The following is a 10,000-nucleotide window of genomic DNA, read 5'->3' as shown; positions in this document are numbered from 1 at the left end:
TCTTCCATCTACACGCATACTTTGCAGGCTTCAGGTCTGGTTTCTTGTGTGGACTGTGTCCCTGTTTTAGATAGAAACATGGGAGGAGGATGTGCAGGTATGCATAATTAACGTGAAATTAAGCTGTTCTTTAGGATTGACCTCCTTTAGTTTGAAGTCAACCTTGTTCTTTTCTAAATGGTAATTTCTTCCTTCTTTAGATGGAAGGAACTGGAACCTTTCCCATGAACTATGGAGAGAAAAGGTGCTGAGTGGATATATTAAGAAAGGGGGAGGGGGAGAAGGCGGAAAAAAACTCCACAAAATAACAACAACCAAACCCACATATCTGAACAAAAAGGGGTCATTGAGACACCACCTCATTGTGTCTCTGGACTACAAAAAGAGGCACGGTTGCATGACGTAGTTGCAGACCCTTTTACTACTGATACCTTGCAGTTAAGTGGGACACATGCCCGCCCCTGCCCCGAGTAACCCTGCAGAAGGAAGGCTGCAGTGCACGCTGAAGCCCTGCACATTTAAGACTCCAGTGTGCGTCGGGAAAAGGATCTTTTAAACTGGCACACAGACCAATGACTGCAGAAATGTCAGTGCTGAGAGGGAGGAGGCACTGTGGAGTGAGGTGAACTGCAGCAGGCAGGGTGTGCTCTGTTAACTTTTGGCTCCTGCTGATGACCAGACTGCTGCAGAAGATGGAAGAGGCGGGAGAAGATCATTTCCTCACTGAATTTCAGGAATCCAGTGTTTATGGAAGAGATGTGGGGAGGGCAGTGGTATGCACAAAGCAACTCAGTAAGTACAGCAGCTCTCTGATCAGCATCTTACCTGAGCTGATGGATGAAGTGTGAAAGCTTTGGAGAAGCCCGAGGGCAGGAGGATGTACTGCTAGTCAGGCAGTATACCAGGCAGATTTGAACAATAGAATTTACTGTTGGGTTAAAAGGAGATGAGGATGTAAGGGAGAAGGAAGTGGAGAGGTTTGAACTATGCCTGAAGAATTCAGGTCAGGGGAAAAAAGTCAAAAATAGCATGTGATGGCAAGAGAGAAGTGGTGGGAAAAATCTGAGGGAAGTAGGTTACATGTAACAGTTTCACAGGGACTTCTGTAAGAACTTATTACCTCATTTTCTGCTTTCCAGTGGTACACCTGTTGGCCTAGTTGTTGACTCAGAAAACTTTGCTGGGAGCATATCTGAAGCAGAACATGCATAAATTACGGTCTAATTAATGTCTGTGAAAAGGAGCACTTAGCACAGGCAACTGGCTCTCTTCAGCACTTCCAGTGACTCACCAAGCCTCAAGGGCTGGCAGAAGGAATACTAACTCCTGTTTTACCCCAGAGTGGGGTAGGGAAGCTCTACTAACACCTGAAGTATGCTTTGGAAGAAGTCAGCTGTCTCATATATCTCACTTCTAGCCAACCATTTGATTCAATATGGATTTACTCTAACTTTTTTTTTTTTCTCTTCCAGTTACTGTTTATTCAACTGCAGAAAAAGGTAATTTTTTTTTTTTAAAGATATGAATAGTTTTGATGCAACCAAGTCTTAAGGGACATAGAATTGAAATGTACTCCTTTATGTTTAAGCTCTGTGTAGTGAGTAAATTAGTGCTAAGAAACGAGGTAAATACTGTGAAGTTGAGGTGTTCAGCTTCTAGCACCACAAGCTTGGGATGATGGCAAGATCTGTGAGTAACGTGACTATGACTTAGGTTTGCAAATATTTTTAAATGAGTACCTTCTAAGAACAGGAAAAGGAGAAGAGAGAAGGAACTGCAGCAGATCCACAGGTGCATTTTCTGTTTATTCCTGAACACACCCTGTGACCTGAAAGGCTTCTGGAAGAGGAAGAATTGCTGTTCTACTTCTTGCTATTTTTCAAATAGCTTACCAATTTCCTCAGAACCTCCATTCTTTAGGACTGGCTAGGGCTGTGCAAAACACAACCCTTTCAAAGGTGGCTGCACATTATAATTTTAAATTTCCAGGTCAAGTGGTTAAGGCCTTGTTTTGACAAACTTTACAAAGTCTTCATATTGGCTCTGGCAAGTCTATACCACAGTGGGTTATGCCTACACAGATACAAACTGACCAAAAGAATTCCAGCATTCTTGCTCTGCCACTTATTTTAACTGTGAACAAAAACTAGTCTAAAGGATGGTTTGATTTCAGAGGTTCAAAATACAGGATTTTTTTCCAAAGCTTTTTTTTTTTTTTAAGAAATACAAATGGTTGATGGGACATTTATTTGTCAGTTAATTTCAGTTTATGAGGGAACAGGAGTGGTAGATTGAGCAATTTGCATTTTGACTGTCTGCAGAGGGCTGTCTTCAGAGTATGAGACCACTGCTAAGATGCTGTCATCTCTTAAAAGTTTTGCAAAGAGCATAGAAAGTGAGGAACCTTGATGGAATTGGTCCTCTTTCATCTTCTAACAAAGAGGTGAGAGTGGGAAAACCTCCAAAATAAACTCTAAGCTGTTCAAGATGGGAGCTGTGTCATACCCTGGATTTGTACATCACATTGCACAGCTAGGTTTCACCTAGACTTTGCAGAATTCTGCAGATTGATGCTGTGCTTTACTGTTGACCTGTATATGGATGTATTACTTGCTGGTTTCTTCCAGAAAGGCAAGATCCATGTCTCAGTTAAGGAAGCCTGACAGAGCAATGATGTTGGTGTTGCACAGTCAGATCTCTGACTTTAATACAAGTGCAGTGCTTGTCTGACTGAAGCAGGTGCTCTTAAACCTTACCAGAGAAGAAAAATGCTTGATTAATTAACGAGACTGATAGCATCGTTGGAACCTGACTGTTAGGCTTTTAATAGCTGTCACCTACATGCTTTTTGCCCCTTCAGCTCTAAAGCATGACACGGGAATCCTGCATGAATTTCTTTTCTGTGGAGGTTGATCTGAAAATGAGATGTCAAGTCTTTTTTCACTTGAAATTAAAGCTATTTTAAGTTCTATAAAGTTCGTACAAACTAACTCGCAGTAGCCAGGAAATAACATCAGAAGAGTCTAAAGAACAAAATACCAATGACACTGCTATGTAAATCAGTAATGTGCATTTTGGCAAATACATTTTGATCCATATTTCAGTCTACTGTGTTCAGGTCCTTTTACTCCAGTACTTAATTACAAATTTGATTAAATTAGTGGCAATTTCTTTACCCCATTAAGGTTATTTTTTCTTTGTAATTTCATATTGTTGTCTAGATTTATATCTGTTAGACAGGGGAATAAAATCAACTCTGAATCTCTTATAACACTATATTTGTTATATATTATTTAACCTGTCTTTAATCTGACTCTTTGAAGTAGTGTTAAGAATGATCCTCAGAAAAGGATGTTAAGGGCAAATCTTCAGAGGTATTTTAGGAAGATGCTAAGAGCATTTCTTAAGATACCGTCCTCCTGAGAGCATAAATTATGGTCTAATACGCATCAGTGCCTTTACAGAGAAGAGATTTGACTTGGTCACAGCGTGACACCAAGAGTCCTGCATTCCCTTAGCTCAACCAGGACTTCTTCATGACTGAGTCTGGCTAAACTGGCAGATACTGGGGCTTGAGGTTTTTGACATATTTTCCATCTAGCTTGTAATTACAAGAAAATAAGCTGAATAGGAATGAATCTGGTTTATATTTGTACTGGAAACTGATGCAAGATGCTTCAGGGAGTAGTCTGCAGAGGATATACGGGTACCCAAAACAGTGGGTAGATGGACTGCCAAAGTAAAGCTGTCAAAAATGCTATTTTCTCTCCCTCTCATTTCTTGGGGAGCCCTGACAGGATGGATGGATGTAATCACAGTAGGAATGGCAGCACAGGAGTCGGAAAAGAACCAAGAATTTATTCAGTGTGAGGCCCGTATGGACTGCCAGGCTCTTTCTCCTCTAGACTGGGTGGTGCCCGTCACTGGGAGAGCTGTGAAAGCCTCACTCTTCCTTGAGTTGCCCCAGTTTGGCTGCTGAGAACAGGCCCTTAGTTTTCAGTGACGGTGACAGATCGCAAGATCTCAGTTATTGCGGGAGTGCAAGACCACTTAAACAGCTGCCTCCTTAGTAAATGCTGGCAGCACTGGCACAGATCTGCACCCTTGCTGCAGCCAGCCTTGGTGCCTGTTTCTGAGGGTTGTTGGGGCATTTGCAACCTGTGACAAGACTTTGAGATTCTGCTGTTTGAAGTATTACTTGTGCACTAAAAATAATCCTTCAAAAGAATTTGAATTCTGGGGGTGATTTTTACGGACAGAATGAAACTGTTTACTGTGTAAGTTCGTTCTGCTGTGCCTGGCCCTCCCCTGTATCCCATTTTCTCTTTCCTTCTGTTCTACTCCTCTCACCCTCTTCTCCCCTGAATCTCTGCTCTGTGCAGCTGATTCCAATCCAATTTTGTATCCATTTCTCCTTTTCCAAACTGTTTTCCCATGCTTTAATTGCTTAACCACATTCTGTTTGAATGTGTATGGTATGTTTTTAATAAAAGATAATTTCTAATTATGCAGTACCTAGGACAGTGAGTGATACACGAGTTCTTTCCTGTCAGGAGGACGGTTTTGGGATGGCTTTAGAAAAAGGTTTTGCTTCTTGCATTTTCAGTCAGCTCCACGGGTGAAAATTTGCCCAATATTTCTGTAAGGTTGCAGGAGTCGGAGGCAAAGGTAAAAAGCATAGTTCTCTGAAGAAAGCTCAAATACAGTTGGTTTGGGTGTTTCACTGCAACAGAAAAATCCTGAGAGATTATAAATTAAGGCCATGTCTTCTGTGACTGTGCACAAGCATTTTCCAAGCTATTGGAAGTTCCCAGAGTTTCGAGCCTGTTCTGCCATCTATGAAGTATGTCAGACGGCTTCTTAAAGGACTCTCTTTGTGTGCACGGGAAAGTAGGTCAAGTTTCCTTCTTCCTGCAACTGAAGATAATATAAGTGAAGATAATGTAAATATTTAGTATGACTTCTTTTCTGAGGCTTGCTCTTCTGGCACAACTGCTCTGTTTCCTCTTGCCGAGTGGTAAAAGAAGCTGTTAGAGGAAACAAGATTGGAAGGAGCTTCCTGGGTCATAAGATCTGGGTCTCTAGTCTTTAAGGCAGCCATATCGCACAGACACATTGATAAATTGATTGAGCTCCCTACTAAAGCCACCTACATTTTGTTGCCACTGTGACTATAATAGCAGGACTCTTCCAGATTATATTCCTGTGACAATATGAAAGACGATGCTCAGACAATTTTTAACTCGCCTCTTGGGGTGCAGTCCTCCTCAGACCCCTGGTTTGGGGTGTTTGCTGTCATTGATGACCAGTGCCTTCTACACTGGCACAATATTGTGCTGTTTCTAGTAGAAATTAAATTGAATTCTGCACATCAGTTATCAAATACTTCACTATAATCTAGGATGGAATTGCATCTTCTTTATCCAAAATGTTAGTCACTTAAATGCCACAGGTGAAGCTGTGTTCAGTTTTGGGGGGTTGGTTGGGTTTTTTTCCTTCAAAGTGTGTTTTGGAATTGTACAAAAAAAGCATATTATTTCCTTGAGGAATAGCAATCATCACCTCTTCTTTTTGGTGGTTTAGTTTTTTTTTTTTTAGTGAGTACTTGTAGGCTGCTAAGTCTGCTCAGGGAAGAAGGTTTCATATAACAATTTTATCAGGTGATTCACAGTGTAGTAGTTTAGCCCTCATCAAAGATGTGGGGTTTTATTTCTTGTGCGTTTCAGCTATATTACCAAAATCTCATTTGTATTTTATTGCAGTTGTCTACCTTGTGATTTTTCATCTGTCATTCGTCATGTTTGTATGGTCCTATTGGAAGACAATTTTCACATCTCCTGCATCGCCCTCTAATGAGGTAAATATAACGTTAGAAAAATGTCAGTGCCTCTTTTATAAATAGCTGAACTGTTTTCAGTGGTGAAACTTGTTTGCAGTACTGCATGATTCACCTTTCCCTTCTCGTTATCTAAAATAGAACAGCATGACAGTGTCTCATGAATGAATATTATCTAATTACTCTTAAAAAACTGTATACTTTGTGTAATGGCATTTCCTTATGCGAAATGTGCATTTAATTCATCACACGTTTGACAGTCACATACAGTGCTTTGCTATGAATTGGCTTGCTTGAAACCTGGATTTTTCTACAACCAATAAGTCAAATACAGTCGCAACATTTTTATATTGCCATTTTAGGCAGTTTTGACCTTTGCATAAAAAAAAGTAGTAATGCAATGTATACTCATAACGTGGAGGACTGAACCACTTAATAGTAAATCCAGGGTTAAGGTTTAGTGACAATTGAGAAGTAAATACCTAAAGGAGCTTTACATAATGGCAAAAGAATGCATGAGGACTCTAAGAAGTTTGTTTGGAAGAAGAACAGTATTAATTGCAGTAAGCCTGAAATGGATTCCCTTGTTCTCCATTTTCTCTAAGGTGTGTGTATGTAAGGATAAAATACTGGCACCAAAATTAAAATAGAAACCCAAGGATTAGAAGGGAAGTAAAGCTTTTAAATCGGCTAAACTGTTTGAGGGTTTGGTTGCTCTTTGAGGGTTGAATTTTTCCTCTATTCTTGGCAAGATTTTCAGTGCTAATGTCAACCTTAAACGTTTTTTTGAAAAGAGTTAAAAACCATGCTTCTGAGGAAAAGCAAACACTGCTCTGCAGGGCTTAATTATGGCTTAGAGATCTGTATCGTAAAAAGCCAGAGAATGTAAGGTGGAAAAAGCTAAAGACTATTCTGTTTAGCTAAGCAAGAAGAGAAGTACTGAATGGTTTAACCTAAAAATTCTAAGGGACTTGTCTTCAGGGTGGTTTGTTTCAGCTTTATCTGGGATAGTTCTGCAGGAAAATGATGAAGTTAAGCAGGGGAGCTAATTGAAATGTGGTCAGAACCTTGTTATTCCAGGTTTTGTAAAGCTGTGTGAACTAGAGCTTTCCGTACAGCGAATGCCTCGTAACTTCTACCGTCTGTTGGATTCTCAATAATGGAAAACTTCTGACAGAACTTACCCTGTAGTTACGCTAACGTTGTAGCAAACTTTTCATACTCAGTGAGTGAAAGGGATGGTTTGGGTGTACAGCACATAATGAATATTACCTATATCAAGTGTGAGGGTAGATCAGATTTCATACAGTTCTTTTCTGCAGCTAGCTTTAAAATGAAAAAAGAGAAAGAAAATCCCAAACCAAACCACACACACACCCCCACAAAAAAAAAAAAAACACCACACACCCCACAAAACCCAAACAAACAAAAAACCCACCACCACTATTTCCTCTCTCTGGGCAAGTCCCTATTGTTCATGTACCAGTGAGTAATTTATGCTGGTTTTACTTAAAAACAAAGCCTGACTTCAGAATCTCCCCATTGTGTGTGAGTGTAAATGTATATGGTTTTAGTCATTCAAATTAGCCATTCTTGCAAAACAAATAGCATCCTGTGATCTTACTATTGAACTAAAAAAAGATTCTGCAGCTGCTGTTGTCTTAGTGTAATCCCTGTACGTTTGTCATAAGAAAGAACAATCAACATTATACAAGATCCAGAAAGAGGAAGGAAACAAAGGGACTCTTTCTGTTTTCAATAGGAACTGCTGGAACCTCATTGGAAATTCTGTTAGCTGTGTGGTAACAGACAACTTCTGATGTCTTTGAACATATCCTGCCTTTGTCCACAGGGACTGTGGTCTCATGGCCCTTACTAATTTCTGACATTAGAACAGCCCTTTGGAAAACCAAAATCCTATCCAGGATTTTTGAAGTAATATTACAGTGTTACTTGGGCAAATTAAAAATCTTGTGAAATAATATCCTTTTCTGTGCATTAATGGTTTTGCCACAGAAATGTCATCCAGCAGTAGTATTTCACATTTAATGCCACCCCCACTTTACTGCGGGCCGTGGAGACGGGTATTCGGTCACCTAGCAGAGTTGCAAGGGCAGTAGGGAGGGAGGCATATTGCATTGCTGTTTGCTGGCATGATGCTTCATATCCGCCTTCAGCTTTTGATGCGAGCATCTCCAGTCTTCATGGTTGAGTAAATACCTAGCTTAGAGACGGATATTAAAACGTGAGGTCAAACTCTTGGTGAGGACTGACACCTTAAGCTTTCATTTCACTGTTCGCATAGATTGATCCTGGCTTCTGATTGTTTAAAAGGGGATTATGTTTACCCACCTTGAATGGTGGGCAAGCTCAATAACTGGGATGATACTGTATGTAACCGGAGACTTAGCTAGATTCTGTGAGATATCAGGCAACTTATTTGCATTCTGGGTTAGGAAATATCACAGCGAAATTGCAGCAATGTTTCACGGCTTCCTCCTTTCTGTAAGCGGAGTCTTCGTTGTTGCTTGCCAACTGACTGTAATCCAAAAGAGGAAAAAATACAGGATGAGAGGAAAATCCATGTGAACTAATTATATACATCTTCTTGATAGGAAAATATGGTCATATTAAGCCACACTAAGCCAATTTTTGTTCCAGTTGCACACACAACATTTTCCACTCACTACCATGAATACTTTGTCTATGTGTGCTCCTAAAAAGGGCTCTTGTAGTCCATGCGGGAAGCTCAGACTTTCAAAGTTCTTCAGAAAAGAAAAATACCAAAGGAAATAGCGAGTTCAGCCCCAGCTCCACAGGGGTTTTTCAGCACACTGGGGTTTGCGGGGCTTAATGGTAAAGCTTGTAATTTCAGTGAATACCAAACTAAATGTTTCACAAGTGAGTAAAAGCTCTCCAGGTTCTTCTGGTAAAGCTTTCCATTTCAGTGGGGTTTCAACAGGAATGCTCCTCATGCTTTACTCAGAATTGTAACTCTGTCTCAAACTGAACTTGGCTGAAGTTGCTTTCAATATGGCTCAGGGATTTTGAGACTAGGGCTGACTACTCCCAAGTGAAAATTCCAGTTAAAATCTTTCAACTTCTGTGCTGAAGCCATAAACCCCCTCCCCTCTAAGTCAGAGGGGAAGTGGGATAAGAGAGCTTTAGTGCCCTGTAACAGCACAGGACTGTTGTACTTACCTCTTGTTCATGGATCACTTAAATTTACGCTTATCAGGAAGGTTGTACCTTCTTAAAACTTGCCTGAGTCTCTGCCTGCCTTTTTATTGAAGGGAAGATGCTGTGGATAATGCAACAGAGATAAAAATTATTTTCTTTGAAATATGCCCAGGAGCATCATGGAATTTTAAGGATCTCCTGTAATTCATAGAATCATAAAATGGTTTGGGTTGGAAGGGACCTTAAAGATCATCTAGTTCCAACCCCCCTGCCATGGGCAGGGACGCCTTCCACTAGACCAGGTTGCTCAAAGCCACATCCAGCCTGGCCTTGAACACTTCCAGGGATGGGGCATCCACTGAATTATTACAGAATTTCTGCAGCATTCTTTTTTCTTTTTGTGGGGTTTTTTTGGATTGGTGGGTGGGGGTTATCCAAAGACATAGGATGTCTTCCCTTCATTCCATTTTCTCCCTTCCTCCTAGTTCCGCTTGTCAAAAGCTGATAAAGAACAATATGAAAAAGAAGAGAGGCCAGAATCCCAGCAGGAGATTTTGAGAAGAGCTGCTAAAGACTTGCCTATCTATACAACAACAGCATCAAGAGGTGAGAGATAACGATAATTCTGTGCTCCTGAACCTGCTAGTTTAATTCAGTGGAATTCATTTGATGTCTCTGAATGAACAATCTATTAAGCACATATTGCAAAGGCCATGACCTTGTTCTGTTATTTGTTTGGGCTGTTTTGTTTTTTAGGTTTTTTTTTCCCCCAAGAGAAACTGGAGTCCTTTGTCTGGGGATCTCAGTATGTAGCTTGTATTTGGAATTTTTTAAAAAATCCTTTTCCAGTAAGCAGGCAGATGACAACATTTATCTATAATTGTGGCTGTAAAGAATAAACACAGCAAAGAGATATAGCTAAGACAGCTAGAAATAGATAAAATTAAACTTTGTATTCAATTTTATCATCACTTATATCCCCTT

The 10,000-nt window shown here is 40.3% G+C and overlaps 1 protein-coding gene across 1 annotated transcript in view; it reads left to right on the top strand.

Moving 5' to 3' along the window:
- Positions 1-1,474: 1,474 nt before the first annotated feature.
- The window catches only part of LOC104511909 (probable palmitoyltransferase ZDHHC20), a gene marked incomplete at its 3' end in the record, with an annotated part of 17,755 nt that continues 9,229 nt past the window's right edge, over positions 1,475-10,000 (top strand). Inside the window, exons 1-3 of the mRNA XM_010154707.1 lie at positions 1,475-1,499; positions 5,763-5,857; positions 9,502-9,622. Of these exons, the coding sequence (XP_010153009.1) occupies positions 5,798-5,857; positions 9,502-9,622 (181 nt within the window). The remainder of the gene's footprint in view (positions 1,500-5,762; positions 5,858-9,501; positions 9,623-10,000) is intronic.

The sequence above is a fragment of the Eurypyga helias genome, unplaced genomic scaffold, assembly GCF_000690775.1.
Source record: "Eurypyga helias isolate BGI_N326 unplaced genomic scaffold, ASM69077v1 scaffold24320, whole genome shotgun sequence".
NCBI lineage: Eukaryota > Metazoa > Chordata > Aves > Eurypygiformes > Eurypygidae > Eurypyga > Eurypyga helias.
The sequence above is the reverse complement of the archived record's forward strand: the minus strand, read 5'-3'. Positions and strand labels throughout refer to the sequence as shown.